Below are 25,174 nucleotides of genomic sequence, written 5' to 3'. Positions count from 1 at the left end.
TTTTTTTCCCCCCTTCAGTCAGAGGCTAGAACTTATTTATACCTGTCAAACAAAACAAAATCTGTGCATAAGGCTGTCAGAATAATTCAGTTATTCCCCTGTCCCTGATTTTTGAATTTTTTTTTATGGTTTTCAAATATTTGTCATTAATTTAGCTGGTGTCACCAGTTAATCTGCTTTCTGGATTCTTATTTTTATGCTGCTATTTCTTTAGTATCAGAGTCTTCAAGGTTTTGATTTTTTCGGGATATGAACATATCCTTCGAGTGCCTGTGATTGAAATATAGGAGGTTGGTAGCATCATCTGGGGATGGTGGATGGGCTGGCCCCGCTTGATGTCAGCATTCCTTGCACCTCTTCACTTCCACATATAGTCACGGGATTTCTGAGTGCTCAACGCATGCATAATTTAACAGACAGTGAGATTGTGTGCTGTGGGGTTTTATTTCTGATCCTAGTTCTAACAAAAGGAATGCATAGCTCCTGGCTTTCTTGAGAGATGCAGAAGCAAAAGGGAGGGTGATTTGGCTGGCAGAGCTCTTTTCCCAATTAAGAGTATTGCAAAACCCCTCCTTTCATACTGTTGTTAATTCTGTCATGGGCCTGTGGTTAAATTTCCTGGAATTGACTTGGAAAATTAGGTTGGTGGGTGAGATGCTTTCTAAATAAACTCTTTAACTGTCCCAAGTTGAAATTCCTATCTGTTAACTTGGAAAGGAAAGAAACCTTTAAGTAAGTTTCAGAGAGCTCCTGGCATCTTTGAAAGCAAAGAGAGAAATAATTTTGCAAAACTTGTATTAAAAACAGGTTGTAGGTCTAGGATGTAGTGTAGTGCAATTTTGGCAGAGAGAGAACCTGATTTTTCTGTACTGCAACTCGTCAGTTCATCTGTAGGCAGTTCTTCCCTTTTCCCTTATTTTTGTTTGGTTTGGTGGGGTTTTCTTGTTGTTTTTTTTGTTTGTTTGTTTGTTGGTTTGGGTTGTTTTGGGGGTTTTTTAAATTGTTTGGTTTTGTTTCTTGGGGGGTTTTTGTGATGCCAAAATGAACCAGTACATGCTAACACCAGGACTGGGGATAGATTCCCAGAAGTTTACTAGGAATATGCTAAGAAGAGGTAGACTGAAAGAATATTTTGAGTAACAGTGTTAAGTGGCTGATTCAGGCTTCGGGAATTTTTTCTCCTCTGCAGCTTTTGAGCAGTACAAGGCACATGTTTTTAAAGTCTTCTACAGGTCTTAACAAAGTCATGCACGATCACAGGAGATAAACAGAGCTTACCCATTCTGGCATCTCATCACCAATGCAGCCTCCCTTGCTTGTAATGATAGTAGAAGCAGTTGGCTTGGGTAATGTTTTCCCTGTTGATCCTTACCCTTTAACTTGGTTTAAGATGGCATGGCTTGTCCATGCTGGTGCTCCTATGGCTGCTGCAAAAATGAGAACTCTGAAGGAAAACAGCAGTACAGGTTAATATATTAGTGTACAATGTCAGAGTTTTAAGTTTGGAATTTCCTACATGAAACTTCTTTGCTTTTGTTTTCAAATGCTTGCATCTGACAGCAGCTAAGTTATCGCTTTTACTTCTTTTGGGTTCCAGCACTAAGTGTCAACAGAAGTGGGTCTGGGAAGGTGTTCAGGAGATTGTTTTGTTTTAAAAAGGTGAAATGCTTCTCTTCTCCAAGCATTCCCTGGGAAGCACAATCTGTACTGCCAGACGTGCCAAGAGAACTGGTTCTCCTGAGTGGTGTGCCATGGTCTCTACCCAGCGTGTAATATTGGACAAATCACTTTACCTTACAGAACCTCTATCTCTGCATAAAATGACTTGCCTTTTACAGCCTTGAAAAGATTAGGGTTTGTTTTGGTTTGGTTTTTTTGAAAGGTACTCGAGTCTGTGCAACTGACAGATGATATCTTGTCTGGATATGAAGTCTCATGCTGTGAATTATAAACGCTTTCTCTTTCTCAACCTGAATATTTGACAAAGTGGGTGTGAAGTGCCTTGGGCAAACTTCAGCACAAGCACTGGTGGGCTTTGACATCTAGAACATCTGAGGAAGGAAAGGAAATCGGTGCACTGGTGCACAAAGAGAGAATATCACTTTCACCAAAAAAAAACCCCACACCCCAAATACTGAAAAACCTCAGTTCTCTTCATAAAAGAATCTGTGAACATTGATTTTCTGCCTTAATCCTTCAAAAAACAACGAAAAGGTGTCATTTTCTGCTGAAGAGTATAATTAGGGATATTTTGTTGGTCTGCTTTTTAATTAATTTTCTGTTTTAAACTGTTTGTCGATGAGAAATTGAGGATTAGCCTATGAAACATTTCTCTGAGACAGAACTTGGTTCTGTTTATTGCACAGAAAGTATGCACATCTTGATCATGTTAGCAAGGATTTCTCTTGTGGGGCGGGGATTTTCTTGGCAAGATGAGTGCTACAGAGGCAGCCAGATAATCTCTTCATTTCTCATTACCATATGCTGGAAAAACAGAGAATTCATGCAAGTGCTGCAGCTGATGGGGAAAACTCCCAAACTGAGTCCTGAACGTTTTTTGTGCACCTGCATTCCTGAAGCCTTTCGTTTCTATCCTTTGCTGCATCTGTTGTGATGCCTTTTCCTCTGTCTGATTCTCATACAGACTTTTTACTGCCTTCCTTGAGCAGCTTGCAGCAAACTACCATTTAATGGCATGGAAACTGTTGTACCAAGTGCTCTCCAGATGAGACGAATGAGTATTCAAGAGCTTTAGCCGGGCACAGCAGAAAAGCAGTCACAGTAGTCAGGGCAGGGTTAAAAATGGGGAAGCACAGTGGCAAGATGGGCAAGGGTTTGTTTCTTGCCTAAGTGTCCTTTCCAGTTAGAATGAATGTTTTCAGTATCAACCTGTAAAACAGCCACCAGACTACTTAAAGCATTTGTGTGGTGAAGATCTGTAGCTGTGATGTGCACAACTTAAACCATGGGCTTTGTTTTGCAGTGTCTGGTAGTGGCCAGCTGTGGTGGTTAAGCCAATGTCAGCTATTCAGAGCTTGTCTAGACTCTGTGTGCATGATTTTTGTTTTTAGCTTTGTTCAGCTGTTCTTACCTCATTTGATTTTCTGTTTGTTTTGAATTTATTTTATTTGTTTTGGGTTTGATTTTTGCTGGAGTTCTGGAAGGTGACCCAGTTAAATTTTCTCTTTGATATTTGCCATTTCTACCCACTGTGGCTGCTTCTGTGTGATGCAAAGATTTAGTCCTGTCCTGGATGCAGGGGACGTGTGAGGGTAGAAACCAAGTCAAATGAATGCCAAATGCTATTTGAGTGTTTGATGCACATGCTTGTGTTGCAGAAATGCTTAGCTGCATTTGTCTCTTTTTTGCTAGGTTAAGGATTTGCAAGCAGGTACTTCAGAAACTAGGGAAATCCCAATTAATAAAATAGCTAAAGATAGAAAGTAAAAGCTGATGAGACAGCAGCAGTTAAGTGGTTTTTTTGGCAGTCCATCAACAGGAAGGGGATTCACTTGAATGTTTCCCTCTTTTAATTAATTTATTTATTTTTTAAGAAAAAATACTCTCTTCTGCACAGGCTGGCAAAACAGCTTTCATTTCCCCCCCCCCCCCCCCCTTTTTCCCCCCAGACATGCTTAGCTTACAGGATTCTTCCTCACACACCTGCTACCACAATCATAAATTACTTTAGTCTTAGGCAATCAGAAATTGAGGGCATATCTCTGCAGAAGGCACTGAAGAAGAAATTTTGTATTTTGATTGCTATGTACTGATGGGGATCTTGGGGCATAGGCCAAACTGGGGATCTTGATTTCTCTGCATATTCTCTTTTTGCAACTGCAGTGTTCCTTCCAACTCTTACCAGTATTTTCAAGCTAAACACGGTGGTTTCGATTTGCTGCTGCTTCACCAATGAATGCTGTTGTCTGTGTTCCTCCTTTTAATGTCAAACATCCCTAAGTTTTTTGGAGAACTTATATTTTTTTCAGTGGTGGCTGTGTCTTACCCAGCGAGGCAAGTTTGTCAAGCTACCTCCGAGAGTGGTGAGGAATTCAGAGGTGCTGTGTTCTCACAATTGTCTGTATTCAGCTTTTGTGTGTGCTAGAGGTAGGCATTAGTAGGCAAAGTTCAAACCTTTTGCAGTTCTATATAGAAGATATTCTTCTTCTGCTTTTAGCAGTTCAGATTGGGATCAAAATCTTCTGGGTATGAATAGGGAATGGATATGACTGCATATTAGGTGTTTTTAGTTGAACTAAATCTCTGTCCTTGTTTCTAGCCTATTCTTTGGGACAGTCTTTTTTCTTATTTTGTCTTTTGGAGAAGTTAAATCCAGCAAGGGACTGTACTTAATTACCCTAAAAAACCAAAGGTGACTTATTCCAGCCAGAGATCACTGTTTGTATTATTACTCCAGAGCAAAATACTCACCTTGTCAAAGCTGAAGAATTCAAACATCTCCTTGCCAGCACCTTCATTTCTTTCTTCATCTGCAACGCTCTTTCAGTACTTGTAATTCATGCTTTCCTCGCTGTATTGTACTCTGGTATGTGCGCAGGCTGCTGAATTCAGGTCTTTGTAGTGATGCTGTAGATTTTTTCATGAGCTTGTGGTATAGTGTGTGGGTGGAATTGCAAAGGGAAGCAATTAATTTTGGACTGATCTTTAATACTTGACATTCTGCTTCCATCTGATAAGCAGTATGAGTGGGATATCTTCAAGGAACATGTATCAGTTTAAGTCCATGCACAAGAGAGATGGGAACAATTGTGCCCAAGTAAATTTCCACTCCTCTGGAGGGCATTTATAAGAAGTGCCTTCTAAGGTAGCAGCTGGCACATTGCACAAGGATGAAGAAATAGGGGAGTGGAAATAACCTGGAGGAGGACTTCTGTGTTAAATCAGTGTGAGGGAAAACCTGATCTACAGTGTTAGGTTTTGCTGGGGTTTTTTGGTTGTTGGGTTTTTTGGGGTTGTTTTTTAACATAAGATATAGCACAGAATTGATAAATCTTTGGCAGTAGCAATCTGATGGCTCATTCTGTTCTCTGCCCAAAGAATATTTTTTATTTCATTTTTATTTTTAAATCTAGACAATATCTTGAAAGAATTACTGTGTCAGAATGGTTTTGCCATTTTAATGTAACAGCTGGTCTAAAAACATGTAAGCAAGCAACACGCTCATTTCCAAAAGCTAATTTAATTCTAATTATGTCAACTACAGACAGAGATGAGTGTGTGACTATTCTGATCATGGCTGTCAGTTCTTTAAGGTGATTCACCCTGCTACCACAGGGTTCCCGTTCTAGGCTGTTGGCAAGATTTTTGGTAGTCACCTAAATTTCATTCACAGCAAAGCACTAACCTGTAGTTTAGGATGATGGGGATTTATTTCCAGTGTCGTTGTATCACTCCCTGGAAGATTTGGCAAAAGGTCAGGGTGGAGGGAAAGGTGTGTGTGTGCAGAGCATCAACTCTCCTCTCTCCCTTCCCCGCTGGAAAATACAGGCATCAAAACTTATTTCTGATAGGAACACACAGATTCTATTCACTTTTAATATCAGTGAGGGAACAAACTGAAATCTCTTGTTATATTTCACCAGTGTTGAAAGTTTATTAAAACCAGAAGAATGTTGGATTAATTTTTCTTTTGAATTTAAAGTGGCTTCAGTATAGTACACTGTGTTAATTTCAACTGTATCAGAGTAATATACCTTTTCTTAATTGAAGCTTTTAGTTGTACTTTGGGCTAGCTGTGCTTGATCAGACTTCACAGCCATCAGCTATGATGCTGTCTAAATTACCTCTTTGGCTGCTGGTACCTGTGAAACACTCCAGGTTGTTCTCATGCAGGTTGCAAGAACAAAACTAAGATACAGGTTCTTCTTCAGAAGAACATCATCTTTCTCAGGGTGTGTTTTGCTGTCACCTCCTTATCCCCATCATATTGCTGTGAAAACTCTTTTCCCAGCAGCCTTAAGCCTAATTGTTACTTAAGCCTTTCCAGCTTGAGCTGAAGATGAACATTTTGTACAATGAATGGTACAATAAATACTGTGGCTTTAATGTTAATCAAAGTGCCTTTGTTTTGTGGAGAGGGAAGACTACCATACACATTAGATTGAAGTTGCAAAGTAGTAACTGTCTGTACTTCAGTAATAGGTATACTTGCTGGTGTTTAATTAAGCACAGGATCTGTTGACATGGTATGCTTCAGTTTAATCATCCAGCTTTGAATGAGCTTAGTATATTTTTAGGTTGTAGCTAAAGGGTGAAATTGAGCATCTTTTTAGAATAAATAAATTAAAAAACCCTTTCAGCTGCTTATTTCCTTCTCTGTACTAATCCTTCCTCTCTTCCCTTCCTCTGGATTTTTAGCACCCTCGTGAATAATGAATGAGCCTGAGGATTAAACTGTGTTTCTCTGAAGTGGACTCCTCTGTCTGTGTAAAACAGCTAACCTAGTTTCAGTTCTGTGCAGTGCTGAGAGGTTTTTGCTTCTAATGGAAATAGTGGGGTTTTTTTAATCCTTTGGCATTCCACGTGACTCCTGTAGCATGTCTGACCCTTACTTACTGCCGAGCAAGTTTGAACCAGCTGCTATTCCTGCAAATCCACTTCATTCATTAATAGACTTTAAAGGTCAGTGTGGACTCCTGCGTGCATGGGAACAACCATCAATATTTTATCACTTTCTCTTAAGATGGATGGCAGGAATGCACCTACCTTTTGTGTCCTGATCACTGGCTTTGCAGGCTTGAGACAGCACATTTATGAGTCTTGTTTCTCAAATGCAGCTTTGCCCACTGCAGCTGCCCGTTCCCATTAGTTGGTAGGAGCAGGACAGCCTTGTCTGAATGCAGTCGCTGCAGACTGGCAAGCACACACTTCTGCATTGCTCCAAGGCAGTTTTTTCTAGAAACAGGAGGAAGGAAGAGAGCTCCTGTATCTGTTGAAAAGGCATGGTCATGCCAGAGTTGGTTACCAAAGGATAAATAGTCTTATTTTTCCATTTGTTTGAAATTGCTGGTGTGAGTTCTAGCCCTCAAGATACCTACAGTACTGCTGTGATCACCAAACTCCCCTAACAAACATGAATCCTCTGCCCACAGAACTTCGCTGGCAGGAATGGGCAGTGCCTATTCCTCAGGAGGTCTTGTTCCCATGCTGGAAAAGGCCTTTGGGGGAGAAATAATAGCTTCATTTCTGTGCTTCTTCAGTTGTTGTTCCTTGCAGTAGTGGGACTGCAAAAACATGATGTTCTGCTGTGTTGGGGAATAGGGGAAAGGCACTCAGAAAAACAACACAGAGATAAGGCTCTCTTGCTGCACACATCAGCAAGCAAGGATATAACTTTTTAAATTGAATTTGCTTCTAGCACGGTCTCTCTTTAAAATCTAAAATGTAAATTAGTGCTTGGACTCAGGTTTTGGTTTTTATTGTGATTGATGAATCTTTTTTTATCCAAATATTCAAAGAGTACTTTTCATATTTTGTAGTTGCTCTCAGGCCTGCAGGTTTAAACAAAATACTGTCTGCACCTTAGACCGTATTTAAAATACTGAAAAATTGGCTGGCTTTTTTTTAACCATTGACTTGTTTAGTCACTTGAAAGGCAATTCTCATGGTTCGTTGATGATGAATACAGAACTCATTTTTATGTGTAATGAGTATGAAAATTATGTGGTTTGTTACTGCTCTTACCTGTAGGTATGACTGTAATAATATTGGAGATACCAAGGTCTTGATAACAGGATAGAGGCACTTTGACGTACTTCTTTTGCTGATTTTTTGTTCTGACAAATGTGGTCATTTAAAAACATGATCAGAAGTTTTGCTCATATAATGCTAGACTTTTGGTCTTTCTGTCTGTTGTGGACTTGTTGCTTTTGACCTTTTCCTTATGACCATCTTAAGTTAACTCTTAAAAATGGAGATTTTTATTTATGCTTCTAGACAAAACCTGCAGGATGTTTGACTGAACTCCCTTATGTAACTTCTCTTTGCAGCCTGAGATTTCTTAATGCCTCTGCCAACAAACTGGAAATGCTTCCTCCAGCCACCCTTTCTGAAGAAACCCATAGCATCTTGCAGGAGTTGTATTTGACCAATAACAACCTCACAGATAAATGTGTACCCTTGTTAACAGGCCACCCACACCTGAAAATCTTGCACATGGCTTACAATCGCCTACAGAGCTTCCCTGCAAGGTAAGGAACTCGTTTCACTGCCTCTGGTCTATGGGTGGGTGGGCATCATGAAGTATTTTCACAGTGAGAACTGAATTGCACAGGAATGGGTGGCAGAGGCTGCATTTTGAGTGTAGTGGTATGGCAGTGGGTGGATTCCCCCACTTACGCCCTCCTGCACAGTGCTACCCTCTCTTGCAGTACAGACAAGTGAGTGATGCTGGTTACTTGGTGAGTTTTCTTGGTGCTTGAAACTCTTTCCAGCTGGACTAATTCAGCAGGGTCACTCTATGCTTTTGGAAGTAAAGCAAGGAGATCTTCTGTTTTCCCTGGCTTGGTAATTTTGCTTACACCTGGTGGGCTTCTCCTCAAAGAGATTTGCAATCACAGCCGTCTGGAAATGTCCTCTGGAAGTGGAATAGACTCCACTAGGGAAAAATCCTCTCAACTCCAGGAGATTCTCCCTTGGCAGCAGTTTCTGTGCTTTCAATTCACTCTGTTTTAATCAGAAATCTTTCAAGTGTAAGATGTGCTGTAAAACTGATGGGGTACAACCTTGAAAAAGAGATGCCAATAAATAATGGAAGAGGCATCTCTGTCCTTGTGTGATATTATGAGCAGCTGGGCTTCAGCAGCAAGGAGAAGGGACAGAGATTAATTTAGGGGGAAGGGCTGAGTGGGGTGCTGGAAGGGGGAGGAGAAAATGTGGGGTGGAGAGATAGAGTGAGAAACTAGGGTTGTTAGAAAGGGGAATAAAGGAGGAAAGAGTGAAAGTGAGCTGGTGAGCAAACACTGACAGAAGAAGTATACATTTTGCTCTACAACTCTTAGCATCTGACATGAGGAGAAGTGACAGGCAGTGCTGTGAACAAGAATCAAAGTCTGTGATTTTGTTCTCTTAAAGTAACAAAAACCATTGCTCTTACCACCGCTTCAAAATAAAATATGCGTCTATTAGAAGAAAAATTCTCAAATTCTTGTTTTCATAGCAAAATGGCCAAGCTGGAAGAGTTGGAGGAAATTGATATTAGTGGGAACAAACTGAAGGCCATTCCAACAACCATCATGAACTGTAGACGTATGCATACTGTAATTGCTCACTCCAACTGCATTGAAGTCTTCCCAGAAGTCATGCAGCTTTCTGAAATAAAGGTATGGAACGAATGTGCTTTGGAAGAAGCAAGCGTAGTGCAATTCTACCAATTCTCTTCTGCCCTCAGGTCTCTCATTGCTATGGGATAGTATATTCTCAGAGAGTATGGGGATCTGACAGCTGCTTTCTCCTCTGAAGTCATATGCAAAATATTTGCCCCTGTGCAGCCTCAGAGTGGAACGAAGAGGAGCCTCAAAATCTGATTTTATGCCTACCTTGGTTGCACGGTATCTTTTCTGCCAGATAAGTGTTAATTGTCTTCCTGTGGCAGTCTGTTATGATATGACTTAAACATTTGGCAAGAGCTGTGTGTAATTAACTCTTGCTGTCTTGGCAGTTGGTTGATTCTGTAGGAATGGACTTTGTTCAGAGCGCGTCTTAAAAACCGCTGAAGCTGCAGAACAGGATAGGCCTTGGGGACAGAGATAAATCCAGGAGCACAGGATTTGAGTATTTAGGCAATCTACTTTCATTTTCCTAATTGCAGTCATATTTTGCACGACGGGGGGATTACCTAATCCGTCTCCTGTCTGTGTTTCCAGAAGTAATTCTGTACTTTTCTCAACACTTCTTTTTGAGAGATGCATTCTTCACTTTACTACACTGATGAGCACTACTCATTACCTTTTGTGAATCAAGTTCCTGCTTCTCGCCTGGCTCTAGTGCAGAATAGTTTGCACTGTGTGCCCTTTCTGCTGGACAGAGCTGGGAGACAGTTGTCTCACAGCATACAAATCTTGTGATACAGCAGAAAAATCTGTCCTTCTCTGAGGCTGAGAACTGATTACCTATTCAGGGACACAAAACAACTTAAGTGTCCTTCTGGCGCTTTGTGAAGTCAAAAGGCTAAGTTCCCAGCCTGCTGTGTGTGCCTCAGTGTCTGGGGTCATGGAAAGCAGCAGGAGCAATAATTCTGTTGGACAAGCGAGTATATGTAAAGATGAGCTTTGTGGTTTCAGCCAGGAAATCTCAAACAAACTCGTGGGTATTTGAATACTCCTCCCTCTTTGGAACAATGGCCAGAGGAAGCAGAGGGCCATTTAGAATCAATCAGAAGTAAAGCCTTTTTTCATAGAGGAAGAATTGGGGTGGGGGAGCGAGGCTCTACATGGTAAACATTTCTTTAAAAATATGAGGGTGGTGTTAACAAAAATAAAAAAAAAGATAATGGAAACATGTAGGGATAGGGAACAGTCACCTTTTTCCTTTTGTTTGTGCATCTTGGGGGAAAACTGAATGGTTTATAGAAGTGTCATATTTAAAGTGCTACTTGGCCACATTGAGCAGCAAAATGCTCTTGGAAGAGCTGGCAGGTTCTTCCTGCTGGTTCCCTATGGTTTAGTTCTCTTCATCAGAAGAAGGAGATGTGGACGTCACTAAGTATTGTTTTTTCTTCAGCTAAGTGTTTTAGGAATGCAGGGATAACATGTGTGGCTTAATCTAAGAGGGCAAAGTGTTCTTTGGCTCCACCTTTGTGGAAGGAAAATGCCTGGTCCGTACTCAAGCCTAGTTTTGACTTACATGAGACGAGTTCATGTTGGGCATAAGAGTTCTTCTGGCCTTTCGGTGATTTCTCTAGGTCAGGGTTGGTGTTCAGCAGTCTGGAGATTAAGCATGTGCTGCCTGCCTGTATCCATTTCTTGCCCTTACCTGAGCTCCTTCTTAGATACAGGATAGCATTCAAAATATGCCAAAGTAAGTGCAGAATTTATTGCTTTAACTGTGGATTTGGTCACTTGGTGAAACAAGCTTGTTTGTAGCAGAGCACAAAATCGTATAGTCTGATGTCGCCTCTGTGAGTATATCATATTTGATGATTAATTTTAACTGAAGTGGCATTCACTCTAAACTCCTGGGGAAACTCTGTTACCTGAGGTAATGGCTGTTTCGCTTCTGTATTTAATTAGCCTTGAGAGGCTGACATACTATGTTTTTGGTGTCAGTGTCACTGGAACAGTTAGTAGCAGCAGTTACTATGCTGTATGAAATGATTTCAGAAGGAAGGCTAGTGTAAATTATGATGCTTTTACAATTGCAATAACTCTGGGACTTCCAGACAATAAGTCATTTTAAAGATGTAATTGTCTCTGAGCCTGTTTTACACACTAGAGTCAAGGCTGCAGAAGTTGTATTGTCCTCTCTTCTAAAGAGCCTAGCAGAGACCTCAGAAATACCTTGCACAATACATTTTTGGGGGATTTATTGTCTTTTGTGACAGGTATTTATACTGTCAGAGTTAGGTTTGCACACCGAAATGCCTTCTGCAAACGGCCGAGCAGCCGGAAGCACATACACCTGAGTCAGTGCCCCAGCAGACTCTTCTCTGCAGCTGTTGTTTGACTTCCATTTCCTTGCCTTACAGAAGAAAAAAGCCAAATAGGTTAATATTGGTACGACCACCTTCAGCTACAAGTGGAAATAACCCAAGTCCCTTGAAGCGTTGAATACAGCAGTTACAAAGCTGTGAAAGCAGCAGCCTAAGCAAATGCTCCCTGTTAAACCCTGTCTTCCAGCTGGCCCATCCAGTGCAAAATCCTGTGCAGTTGCAGTTGTTCCTCTGGTGCTGCGTGGGTGGGGCAAAACCAGTTTGCATTAAAATAACACAGGAGGAAATTGGGATAAGTTAGGAAATAAGCTTTCCTGCTTGTCTGAGGAGTAGAACAAGGACTAAATTTAACACAGACCCACAGCAAGTCCCTCTGAGCCTATTTTTCAAGGAGTACGAGTAACACCTAAGAAATTCCAACCTGATAAATAAGCCATCTGCACTAGTGCCTAGGGACCAAGGGATCTGCTGTAGAGTGTCACTGTCTTTGGTGCGCTGGGAATTTAAGGAGAACAATGAAATTACTGGTATTTGTACTTTTCATTCCAGCATGCTCTTCCATCAAATATGTAATTGCATGGAGGTGTTGAACACAGCAAGGCCTGCTGGAAGCTTCCTTAATCTGCAAAGTAATTACTGGCTTTCTGGAAGCATCAAGGAATTGTGCAGAGGGAAAAAGCTCACTGTAATAACTGCTGCTAAGCTGTCTACTATTTTGTTTGCGTGACAGATTTGAACTTTGATTTCCTTATCAGGCTTAGATAACGTCAGCAGTTTGTTCTCCATAGATAATAAAGCCTCCATGTTAGACAATCTTGGGATTCAAGATTTGGGTCAGAAATTTTATATTTCCATTGCGCTGATTTAATAAAGTGTTGAGAGACTTTTCCAGGATTTACTAGGTTATCTTATGTCTCCTTCCAGCTCAGGAACCAATGTCTTTGAATATACTTACAAAAATGAAAGTGCCACGGTCTTTCAGAAAGATGTGGATAGTCCTTCCGTCCTCTATTAAATACCAACCTGCTCTGTCCTCTCAGAATTACTTTGATTTTTTTTTTTTCCAGTTTTTGGTGCATACTACACTAGTCATCCTGTAATAGGGTTTGGAGAGTTGATTTTGTTCTCATATGCCCTATTTTGCCTTGTGTATTGACTTCCATCTGGATACGCAGCTTTAAACAATGTTTGGGGATTTTGTCATTCTAGTGCACTTGTTGTAGCTAATTTGTGCTTAGCTGGTGGATAGCCTGCAAGTTTCTCTGCTGTTTTGTATTTTTGAAATATTTAAACTTTATTTTTTTCACTTGTTTTATTGATTTCATATTTAAATACAATCCATCTAAGATGACACTAATTAAAACCATGTTTAAAACGGCTACAGTATTTTTTCCCTCTTCTACTCCTCCATTCCACATACATTAATAACACTGCTTATTTTAATATCCCTCAGTAAATACTGAATTCCTGGGAGCCTGCTCATAGTCATTTGGAGGAGAGACTACTATGCCAGTCACTTAGAAGCCCCAGCTGTACTTATCTCCATTTCCTTTGTCTATTAAGAGGCTGTTTTTATTAATAACATTTTTTTTAAATACTGTAAAAATCCACTGACCATCTTTATCTCTGTGAAGAGCAGACAAAACTTATTGGTTTTGTAACAAGACGACACCTGACTAGAGATGGAAATGGAAGGAACATATTTCTAGGTGTCCCAGGCATCTGGCAAGATGGCTGAATGCCATGTAAGAATTTCTTTTGTAAGAGCCACTTACTTAAATTAATGGTCTTAGGTCTTGGTTGCAGCCTTTATTGTTCATGAAACATGCATTACCACATTTAATCAAAATTTGTATGATCTTGATGATAGCTGAGTTCTCTTGCTTTTTTGGCTGCTTTCCTTTTGCAGTGTGTGGACCTAAGCTGCAACGAACTGAGTGAAGTGACATTGCCTGAAAACCTGCCTCCAAAACTGCAGGAGCTGGACCTGACTGGAAACCCCAGATTAGCCCTGGATCACAAAACCCTAGAGCTTCTGAAGTAAGTTGCCTTACAGAGTAGGGAAGGAGCAGAAGGATTCTAGATGTGAAAACCACAATACAGAGAAGTGTATCTCTTTTAAGGAATATGGTTCCCTTTTGGCAGTGGATCAGAAAGTAACAGATTGTGTGAATAGGTCAGAAATTGATGCTGCATTGAAGAGGACGACTTACCCACTTCTGTGCAGTTGCTTTCAGCTGTAACTCCTGGAGGGGTCTGCTAGTCTGGTGTAACCACTGTTGGGCCAGTTTGATTCCATTTTACTTCTCACATTAGCCAAAAGACGTATTTTATACCACCAATGAGATGTCAGTAGCTGCTTGCTATATCTTTTTCTCACATTCATCTGCTTGGGTCTGTCTTTGCCATTGTGCTGCTTTTACCTCTTCACATACTGTTTCTTATTCCCCTTCATATGTCTGCTTCTGTCCTAAAAATTGTATATTTTTTTGTATTTAAACTGCTAAAGACTCACATCTCACACTCTGTTTGCAGCAAAACTGGTTCCTTTGCTTTGGTACCCTCAGTTTCCTTCCTGTCTACCTGTTTGTTTTCTGCACTGGGACTTAAGTGCCATCCATAACTGAAATTCCCCAAATGCTTTGTCACTTCTTCTGCAGTGTGTTGGGAAGCTGTTGCAGTAAACCGGATAATCTGTGGACAGTGGTGCTGCCTTGAACTTTTCTTACGTCCTGTAAGAAACTGCACCAGCTCCAAGTTTCCTTCTAAATCTCTTTTATTCTTAAACACTGAATGGTTTCAAGGAGGATTGATGTACTTTTTAGGGGTTGAGCAGGTACTTCATGTTGTTTGCTTTTAACTGGTTAAGATCAGACACTGGAATAGTAACCCTAATCTGTTGTGCAAGCAGGGGAAACTTAAGGTGTGAGTTTACTTTTAGCTTTAATCAGCAGATCTTCAAAATATAGGTGGAAATTTGAGTAATGATGATTTCTCACATATAAAAACAAGAGTCCATGTTCTGCAGCAGACAGTGAAAAAAGGGGCATGCCTCTATTTTCAGAGCTGCTTTGTCGCATACAGGAAATCTTCCTGAAGAAGCACTGTGTAATATTGCTCTGGTTCATGGGGGAAAAAATATGTATGTTTTATAGACTTAATGAATGGTGTCAAAACTTAGTGAAAGATCAGCTTTTCTTGTGTATAACCCAGCAGACAAGATGGGCACACATTCTCCTGCCATGATAGTATTCAGGCATCATGCATGGTAGCATTATAGTACAAATTGAAATTCTAAGTAGTTGAAGAGTAGTGTTGCCCAGTTATATGCCATATTTTCACTGGCATGTGTGTGTGGTCCATAATTCACAGGAAACTTTTCCCTTTGTGCGTTTTGCTTGCTATTTGTTTTGGCCTTGGGGGTGTGAGTGGGTTTTTTTTGTTTGGTTGATTTTTTGGTTTGTTTGTTTGGGGGGGGGGGGGGGTGCGGATATTTTTGTGTATGTGTGTTTTGTTTGGGGGTTTTTTGGGGGTTTTTTTGTTTGGTTTTTTGTTGGTTGGTTTGTTGTTTGTTTTTTTTAGTTTTGGGGGGGTTTTTAAAATAAATTATTCTTAAGACCACAGGTCTGTTCTGTTCACTAGTGTTCATTAGGCACAGTCAGGTGTTCCAGGCCTCCTGAGGAGTTTCTCAGTGTCTGATATACTACCCTTACTTTTATGGTATACTGCTATAATTGATTGTGAGGGAGGAGGTGCTTCTTTCACTTGATTTTCGTGGCAGGCACAAAAATACTTGTGCGCTTGGTACTTTTTATATCCTCCTTCTGCATGTGAAAGGCAGTTCTCCATCTGTGCCCTGGCAGAATTCAAGCAGGTAGTAGGTTAGTATGTATTCTTGGTGCTGGTGAGAAGAGTCCTGTCATGCATGCTTGCTTTTTTAGTATGTATGGAGATCTTAAAGGAAGCTTGCATACTTAGGAGGATGTTGCCAAGCGCTTTATCGGATGTAAGAATTTTCATTAGCAATTAAAATGAAAAAGAAGAAAAAAAAAATGCTGTTACTCTGATTTTTAAGAGAGAGCATCTAGTTCAATTGTAACAGTCATTTTAAATTCAGGGGAAAATAATCTGTGCTGTCCAGAAGCCTTTAGCCTGTATTGCCTGCATAGGATGTTCTGCTGGGTATCATTCCCTTCTGGACACATGGTCTGTTTGCACTGGTGCCCCTATGGAGGCTGGAATCAGTGCATTGAGGTAGCTTTTTTTTTCACCACTGCTGGGAAGCCTTGAGACAACTCTGGGTCCTTGACCTGCCCAGGAACCAGTGGTCAATCAACTCAGTTAAAAAAGAAACAAACAGAAACCTCTGTGACCCAGGTTCCTCTGCCCTGGAGATAAATGCCTTGTATGAGAAGTCTGGAGAGAAAGCGTGTTTGCTCATGTGCATCCTGCTTTGCAGGTGCAACAGAACTAAAATCTCTGCTACTTTAGAAGAGATCCAGGTTTCCCGTTTGATTTGGAGTTAGTTAATCTTTTTTAATGGTCGTGGCAAGATGTTTGCCTCCTGTTTGTCACACAGAGGGCTGCAAAACCAAGAACTTAAAACACAAGTGATTCTAAGATTATTTATGTAATTTGTTGGCTTTTAGTCTGCCCTCGCTGATGTACATCCTGGCTATTAATGTAAAAAGAAATCAAACTGGATGTGACAGTACTTTAGGTTATTTGAGGAAGGCTTTGCGATGCAGAAAAGACTTTCCTGTGTGTTCAGGTCAGGTGGGGGTTTAGAGGAAGAAAAAATGAATGCTCAGAGTGAACAGTTAGACCTTTCTGCTTGTGTCCTTTTATGTTTCATTTGGTTCATGAAAGGTTTGGGTGCCTTTGAAGTGTCTTCAGCGTGTGGGGAGCTCGCTTTTCCTGCCTTTGGAAGAGAGCAGTAGGGAGCAGGGGGTAGGTCATCTCTCCCCAGCAAAGCAGGGCTGTGAAGAGATGAGTATAAACAGAGAGGGCTGGGCCCTTTTTAAGTCTATACTATGCTCCAGGAGATACTTGAAATTCAGGCTAAAGGCTATGTTGGTAGTAAATTGGAGGGTTGAGGATCAAGGGCGTAAGTGAAAATTGGACTGCACAACTGGGGAATGCAGAAGGGCTGTGCCTGCTGTCAGGACTGCAGGCTGGCTCTTGCAGGTTGGTGCAGGATCAGGATGGAACTGATTTCTATTTTCTGGGTGTTTTCATGAAAGGCTGTTACTACAAGTTGTTGTTTCTAAGCAATTATTTTAAATATTTTTTTTCCATTTAGGGGATGCTGTGGGTCATACAGGAGATTTCATTTGAGTACAAGGAAAAGAGCACAGAAACTTGTTAAAATGTGTGGGAGAGACATATAAGTTTAAAAAGTCACTTTCCTGTACTGGCTTTCATCAAACTAGTGGCAAATTTGCTTTGTATTCCTACAGGGCCTGGTTTGAAGCAAATAGCTCAGGGGTGAAAGCAGGGAAATACAAGCCAGCTAAGGAAAACAGTGCAGCTGATAGCCTCATAGAGGCTCAGTTATTGTTTGTTGCATACAGGCACATAAAGGTAACCACTTTGGATGTCCTGCTTTGTTTTCTACTATTAAATGTGTTACTAAGAACTGGGAGAGTAAGTTCTGTTCGTGTTTTAAGTTGGATCATGTCAGCAAGTCCATCCATTGCATGTCTCCCGTTTCCTTTCTCCTTGCAGCAATATCCGGTGCTTCAAGATCGACCAGCCCTCGGCCGGCGACGCGTCGGGAGCGCCGGCAGTGTGGAGTCACGGCTACACGGAGGCGTCCGGCGTTAAGAACAAGTATGGGCTGGCCAGGGCTTTGTTGTGCGAGCAGCCCAACAGCAGAGCGCCTCTGGGCCGAGACAAACAGATCCTTTCCTCAGTGGGAGTTCTGGGGATGTTTTGGGGCTCGCAGAGGCCAAGCCACGTCTCTCCATTTGTATAGCGAGCTCTCCTGCCTGGCTCTCCACTTCGGTCTTTGTTAGGGAAGTTGCTAAGATACAAGTGTAGCCGACACATTTGGTCTATGCAAGACTCTGCTACTTGCAAAAGATCTGAGTGTTTAAAAGCATTCTCCTCTTTGCAAAGCTTCTTTATCTTCAACCAAAGGATGTTTACCAAGCAAATCAGAGATACTAAAGAAGAGACAGAATGGCCAAAACTCTGAATATTCATAGTGTATGGCGCTCCTCTTGACTAAGGCAGCACTTGACAAATAATGTACCAAGAGCCTGCTAGTCTCTGTGTTGCTGGCAATGTGACAAATCTTTCTTTGTTCCTCAAATACCTTCTCAGAAATCTTCTGCTACCTAGGTTTCCGTAGCAAGTGCCAGCAAGCCTTTCCTAGCTCTTAGCTGATTTAGCACTCAACTTGGTTGTCAGCATGCTAGATCCCAAGGATGGCTTTTGGAGTAGCAAGTGCAGTTTAAATTGGTGTTGTTTCAGAGATACTTTCCCCCCCTATTTCTACAAATAAGGGACTTGCTTACATGCTGAAAAGGAGGAAGAATCCTTAGGGCTTGGCTTGAACTTCCCAGTATACTTCTCTCCATGCCTTAGTACTGTTGATGGGCCTGACTCACCTCTGCAGCTCAGAAAGCAGTCCTGAAACACCTGTGACCAGAGGTGTCTAAAGCTGGTGCTCAGACCAGGCTGCACCTCTCTGGTCAAAATGACAAGTTGAGAAACTAGTAGTGGGATAAACCCCCTGATGTTTTCCTGTTTTGTTTTTTCCCTAGGCTGTGTGTGGCAGCACTTTCGGCCAACAACTTCTGTGACAACCGGGAGGCCCTTTATGGTGTGTTTGATGGGGACCGCAACGTGGAAGTGCCCTACTTGCTGCAGTGCACGATGAGTGACATCCTGGCAGAAGAGCTGCAGAAAACAAAGAATGAGGAGGAATACATGATCAACACTTTCATCGTTATGCAGAGGTAGTCTTGGATCTGAAGCTTTTTTTACCTTGTCTGTGCTCACTGTGCAGTTTCTTTGCTTTCAGGTCAGGCACCTGCTCTTGCTTCAAAGAAACGTGAGAGGAGGAAAAAGCCTGGGTATCTGGCTACAGTGTTTCCTTTTATTGCTTGTTTTGTGAATATTGCTCTCAGTTCCTTTCACGTGTGGGGAGAAAAGCCCCAACACCTCTCCAACCAGAAAAGAAAAATCCCTATCCACTTGCAAAGTTACTAAAATGCTCATGACTAAGTGGTGGGTGGAGGTTTATTTCTTTCTGGTATCTTCTTGAAGTCTTAAGGTTTACAACTGGCCATAACCAAGTCAGTGGTATGAATGTCTTGATCATCTTTTTAAACTTCCTTGCTACTACTGCCTGTAAAGCCTGAACTCATCTTTTCTGTTCCTCTGTACCAATTCAGGTTATTTAAGGCTACACAAATATTTAAAACATGTAGTCTGACTTCTTAGAAATCCCTTTGGCCTTTGAATATTATTTGAGCTGGACCCATCCAGAGAGATTGTGATACAATAGCTGTGAGTGTAATAGCAGTTCTCTGTAGTGGTTTGGAAACTGTGCGTGCTGTTCTTGACAGAAGAAGAAATTGTGCCTAGGGAGACACTGAGTGAAGGAGGAGTGTGAAAGGAATTGAACAGAGGAGAGTGAAGAGGTCAGGGAAACAAAGAAGAAAGCAAATAAGCAGCTTAGAGACTAAGTTGATCAAATTAAAAGTAGCATTGCTTATTGTTGAATTGCTGCACCCTTGGAAAGGAAAAATACTGAAGTTGTTGTATTGGGAAAGGCAGGGAAGCAGTAGGGTGGCATTGAATCTTACGCAAGAGAGAAAACACTTCCTTCCCATAATTGCTTATAACAGTGCCTCAGACTGCTAACTGAGAAGGTGGTTGCCATATACTTAAAATAATCAAAAATAATAGCAAATTTCAGTACTGAAAGTACTTATTAAGTGGTTTTGTTTGCTACTAATGCAATTTACAAGGAATGTGGCATTCCTACAAAAAGCTGCGTCTTTTTTTTTTTTTTTTTTTTTCTCTCGAATAAAAATCAGCTAACTACTTCTTTGGATAACCAGAAATAATATTCATTCCAGTTGCAGTTAGTCATTCACTGATGTTTACAGATGATACACAGCACTCCTAAAGTGTATTTGTAAAAAATAATTTTAAAAGCACATTGAAGCTTGGTTGCAAATTTAGTTGTGCATTCTCTCCCCAGGATTTTGAATCTAAAGTTCTTACTAGCTATACCTAGCCTTTATATAAATATTAGTAATTAGCTTTCTATTTACTATAGGAGTAAGATCCTGATAAACAAGCTACTGGGAAGGATGTTTTTTCACAGTCTAATATTGAAATTAATTTACATTTTAATGTCCGGATTCTGAAAACTTCAATTTTATTCATAGGTTTTTTTTCCACTGTGGCTCCTGCTGAAAAAGCAGGCTTAAACATTTCTAAGAACATGTTTAACAGGTTAGTACCTGACAGCATAAATTAAAAATGTATCTTCTTACAGTGGAAGTCACAGCCATTGTGATTTTTTTGGTCATAATTTGATAGCTTCTAAGAGCATTATCCTGAAGATATCACAAAACAGTGAACCTCTGTATTCTGCTTTTGCTCAAAAGTAGAGGTTTTTTACAGTCAGAATTATTATTTTTATAATAAGATCCATAGCTTCAGAAGCCAAAGCTCTACCTGACCTTTAAAACACTGTAAGATGTAAAAGAAAAGACAACTGTGAAACTCTTATAAGCGCAAAGATTTTTTTTTTCTAAAATTGAGCATATTTGAGTAGCTGCATACGTGAAAATAACACCCTGCCTGAGAGTTGCACGTGGGATTCCTGCAGTGCTGCTGCTGTAGTGTCAGTCCTCAGTGACTTTTGTTTCTGTTCCAGTGATCCAATAGAGCCAGTGCCCCAAATGCTTCTGATTGTGGAACAGCGTCTGTTTCTCCATAGTGCCCCGAACACTTGTTTTCCAATTAAAGAACAATCACTGTTCTGTTTAAATTCCAGGAAACTTGGAACAGCTGGACAGAAACTTGGAGGCTCTGCTGTCCTTTGCCATATAAAACATGATCCCATGGACCCTGGTGGATGCTTCACACTAACCTCAGCAAATGTGGGGAAGTGCCAAACTGTTCTCTGCCGGAATGGGAAACCTCTGCCTTTGTCCAGGTGTTACATGATGAGCTGTGAGGAAGAGCTGAAGAGGATTAAGCAGCATAAGGCCATTATCACAGAGGTTAGAGAACAGCTGGGGACTGTTAGAACTTGCAACAGCAGTGCATGAAATTGCATGTTGGTATCAGTAACCTCTAGGAGGTGGTGTTCATGGTGTGGGTTCCTCAGTTGCACTTTTCCTTTCAAGGTGATTCATACCATGCAGTCAAATTGCATTTCCATCCTATTGCCATGCTGAATTTTGATTAGCTTTTAAGAGTGAACAGCTGTGAGCATGTTGCATTGAAACAGGAAAGCAGATACTCTTCTCCTAATGGGAGAGGAATTGCTGTGTTGGAACTGTCATGGAGAGCTTTTCCAATTAACAAAGATGAGAGGGCAGAGCACTTGGAGCAATGCCGTCCTTCCCTTAGGAGACTCCTTGCTCCTGGCAGGCTGACTTTGCTGTCTGAGCTATGTTCCCAGAACTGCCCTTTGACAGGCTGCTCTTGAAGAGAGCACTTGCCCAAAAGGAAAACTCACCCTGTGCTCAGCTGAACCGTGAGAGAGGAGAAAACTATTTGTTCCTTTCCTAGAAGCTTGAAGCCACTGCTGTCAGTTTTGCTTTGCCTTGTGTGACACATGCAGAGGAACAGATAAATATCGAATCCTCCTAATGGTGGGGGAAAGGGCAGAAACCTCACTGCGTATGCCTGAGAGCAGGGTGGGCATGTGTGTGTGGAGTAAGTCATGTGCCTGTTGATCTTGCCAGGGAAAGGTGAGAGCTGGGATCTCAAACTTGACAAGTTGAAAGGGAATCACTCCAACATAGTGTACATCACGGAGGCACGCTCATTTTGTGGCTCCATAGAGGAAAAGAGAAATTTCTGGGCTGAATCTTCAGATGACTCACTGATTTCATACACACTGATGGCTTATCACTGCTGTCAGCCTTCTAATGGGAAAGTTAACAAGCCGACATGGGGCTTTTTTTTTTCTTCTGAGTGATTTTAAGGAGGAAGCTTTTTTAGTCTTGGTTCACTTTTCTGTGGTTATCTGCTTTATAATAACCCCTACAGTTATTAGCTGCACCCAAAGAGTAAATCCTCACCTTTACTGTTCTTGAATACGCAATTAGCCGGGTGCAGCTATCTGCAGCAAGCTGACAGATAGCCAGACTTGCTGTTTCAGACACTTGCTCTGCTTATTTTGGCAGTTTGCATTCTAACCAGGACAGGATTCTGGGATTTGGACGTGCATGGGATTTTTTTCTCAAATGCGTCCGTTTTTACTGATGTTATCCCTTCAGATACTACTCCTCCTCCCTTTGGAAATGTCATATCTAAGTGGAAATGTAGTAAGTAATTGGGGCGTGTAAAACATTTCACTACAACTCAGCTGACTGAGAGATGTAGACTTGCTCTCTGCTACATTTGACTTGCATGCTTAATTTAAAGGGTTTTTTTAATGAACCTTGGTTTCTAAAGTGATGAGCCAAGATGAAACCTACAATTGTTACAGCTGCAAGAGAAGACTCAAAACTGAATGACCTGCCCCTATATCAAATGTGTGTTGCTCTGCTCTGTCCAAAGCCAGATACAGTGGGTGGAGGAGGGATGAGTCTGACTCACTGGTAAAAGATTTGTCCAGTTGGCTCTTGCAGCTGTAGGAGCAGAATAGATGGCTCTTTGTTGCAGCCTTCTGCTTTGTTGGTCTGTGCATAGGTGGTGCTGATGACAAATCAGTTGGGTGTAGGAGGTGCAGCGCAGGATTGCAAAACAGCCTTTGCTGTGCTCTAATCCCAGCTCTGTCACCTCGTCACTCTGCTTGTCTGTCTCCTTGTCTGTGAGTGGCAGTGTTGGGGGTACCACAAAAACAGCCATCAATAAAATACAAGGAGAGGCAGGTACTGTATATCCTTGTCTGTCACGTTGCCAATTTCCTGTCCTTTCTAATTTCAGGATGGCAAAGTGAATGGTGTGACCGATTCAACAAGAATCTTGGGGTACACCTTCCTTCACCCAAGTGTGGTGCCGCGTCCTCACGTCCAGTCCATCACCTTAACTCCACAAGATGAATTCTTCATTCTGGGGAGCAAGGGGCTGTGGGACAGCCTCTCAATGGATGAAGCAGTGGAGGCTGTCAGAAATGTGCCTGACGCGCTGGCAGCCGCCAAAAAGCTTTGCACTTTGGCCCAGAGTTATGGCTGCAATGACAGCATCAGCGCTGTCGTGGTTCAGCTCAACGTGACAGAGGACAGCTTCTGCTGCTGTGAGCTCAGTGGGGTCCCACCCCCAAGCCCAGGCATCTTCCCCCCGTCTGTCAATGTGGTCATCAAGGACAGGCCCACAGACGCGCTCGGGATGCCATCTTCGAGCAGCGGCATGGCTTCGGAAATCAGCAGCGAGATCTCCACCTCGGAAATGAGCAGCGAGGTGGGGTCCACAGCCTCGGACGAGCCCCCGCAGGTGGCCATGAACGAGAACAGCCCGGCATACCCGGGGGAGCAGCGCTGCATGCTGCACCCCGTCTGCCTGTCCAACTCTTTCCAGCGGCAGCTCTCCAGTGCCACCTTCTCCAGCGCCTTCTCCGACAACGGCCTTGACAGCGACGACGAGGAGCCCATCGAGGGGGTGTTCACCAACGGCAGCCGCGTGGAGGTGGAGGTGGACATCCACTGCAGCCGAGCCAAGGAGAAGCAGCTTCTCCAAGTGCCAGTGGAAGCCAGTGACGAAGGTATTGTCATCAGTGCCAATGAAGATGAGCCCGGCCTTCCCAGGAAAGCTGAATATTCCACCATGGGCACAATAGGGCGCCGGCGGGGCAACGGCTCTGTGGCACCACACGAGAGGAGCCATAACTTAATTGAAGTTGCAACGGATGCACCACTCAGAAAAACCGGGGGCTACTTTGCTGCTCCAGCACAACCTGATCCCGATGACCAGTTCATCATCCCACCAGAGCTCGAAGAAGAAGTCAAGGAGATTATGAAGCAGCACCAGGAGCAACAACAACAGCAGCAGCAGCAACAACAGCAGCAGCAGCAGCAGAGGCAGTATCCAATGGACCACCTGGCAGACTATTACGACACACCACTATGACCCACTCTATTTACTGCTCAGAAATAAACTAACAAATAAGGAGATTTGACTGTGAGACCCAGTGGGCTTGCATTACAGCAGGGGTTTTCCTTACCCTTTTCCTTTATATACTTCCTTTTCCTTATCCTGCCACTACAGATAACTGCAGCTTTTCAGTTTGTTAGGTTTAATATTCACTGACTTTCTTCTAGAGACGCTTGACTGGTAAAGTTTAAAATAGTTAACCCTCCCTTAACATATCAAGTGTAAAACAGGAAAACAAAAAAAAAAAAAGAAAAAAAATAAAAAGGTTTAATATATTGCTGAGAAACAGATGATGATGTAATATTTTTTAAAATGGCTTGTTTGTTTTGTTTGAAAAGCAGGGCAGTAGCCAGTGCTAAATGATTTAAGTAATATTGTAATACTGTATTTCTTTGAGAGAAAAGGCTTTTTTTGGTCTTGAAAATGATAGACATTTGTAGAATATGGAGACTAACTCCTAGGAGTTGCTTTACTCTTTCAGGTGACTTAAGTCACTGAGATTCACTAATTTTCTCTGAGAGAACAGTTGATTGGGAAATTCCTGTAAATAGCTCAGTGTTGTATAGTGATGCTTACATGTTTTGTAGCCTTGGCATTAAGGACACAACCTGAAAAACTGACCTTTTTTCTTAAGCGACTCTTGGGGCCATGGTCATTAAGCATAATGGACTGTGTGGCTGTGTACAAGTTAGCTAGAGCCCAGGTGGTGTAGACTGTTCAAAGAAACCCACTTTTTCCTCCAGTCTCTTTCTTTCCTTACTTTTACAGACACGTTTTGTTTGTGTTCCTTACTGCTGCCACAACCAGCATGATTGTATAGAGCTCATTTGCTGTAGAACATTTACATACCAAGAGTTATATTAAAGCCGAATGCACAAATGAACATGTCATAATTTTTGTTATAATAAATATGAAATTTACACCTGATGTCTGCTTTTATGTCTGACTAGCTGAGCAGCAGCTCTCAAACAGCAGCTTGCTGTGGTTCCTCAGCATGCTGCTCAGTTAAACCAAGAAGTGTTGAAACTTTTTCAGCTCAATCACATTTTTACACTAACTGCAGAAGCTCACTTGTGCTTTCAGAGTTGAAAGGTTGTGCAAAGTGGCCTTTAAAAGATACAAACCAACTCTCTGAAGAATTGATCTCTTCGTTTTTTCTTTCTTGGTACTAATTCAGCACTACTGATTTGCCCTTTGCCGCACTATTGACAA

At 41.8% G+C, this 25,174-nt stretch overlaps 1 protein-coding gene across 1 annotated transcript in view; it reads left to right on the top strand.

Moving 5' to 3' along the window:
- PHLPP1 (PH domain and leucine rich repeat protein phosphatase 1) overlaps window positions 1–24,889 on the top strand; it is a 141,278-nt gene extending 116,389 nt beyond the window's left edge. Inside the window, exons 11-17 of the mRNA XM_039548907.1 lie at window positions 8,010–8,210; window positions 9,179–9,341; window positions 13,578–13,708; window positions 17,396–17,500; window positions 18,439–18,633; window positions 20,691–20,919; window positions 22,799–24,889. Coding sequence (XP_039404841.1) covers window positions 8,010–8,210; window positions 9,179–9,341; window positions 13,578–13,708; window positions 17,396–17,500; window positions 18,439–18,633; window positions 20,691–20,919; window positions 22,799–23,938 — 2,164 coding nt within the window. The 3' untranslated portion in view covers window positions 23,939–24,889. The remainder of the gene's footprint in view (window positions 1–8,009; window positions 8,211–9,178; window positions 9,342–13,577; window positions 13,709–17,395; window positions 17,501–18,438; window positions 18,634–20,690; window positions 20,920–22,798) is intronic.
- Window positions 24,890–25,174: the final 285 nt, after the last annotated feature.

The sequence above is a fragment of the Corvus cornix genome, chromosome 2 (assembly GCF_000738735.6).
Source record: "Corvus cornix cornix isolate S_Up_H32 chromosome 2, ASM73873v5, whole genome shotgun sequence".
NCBI lineage: Eukaryota > Metazoa > Chordata > Aves > Passeriformes > Corvidae > Corvus > Corvus cornix.
Note: the sequence above shows the minus strand (reverse complement) of the source record. Positions and strands in the feature narration are given on the sequence as shown.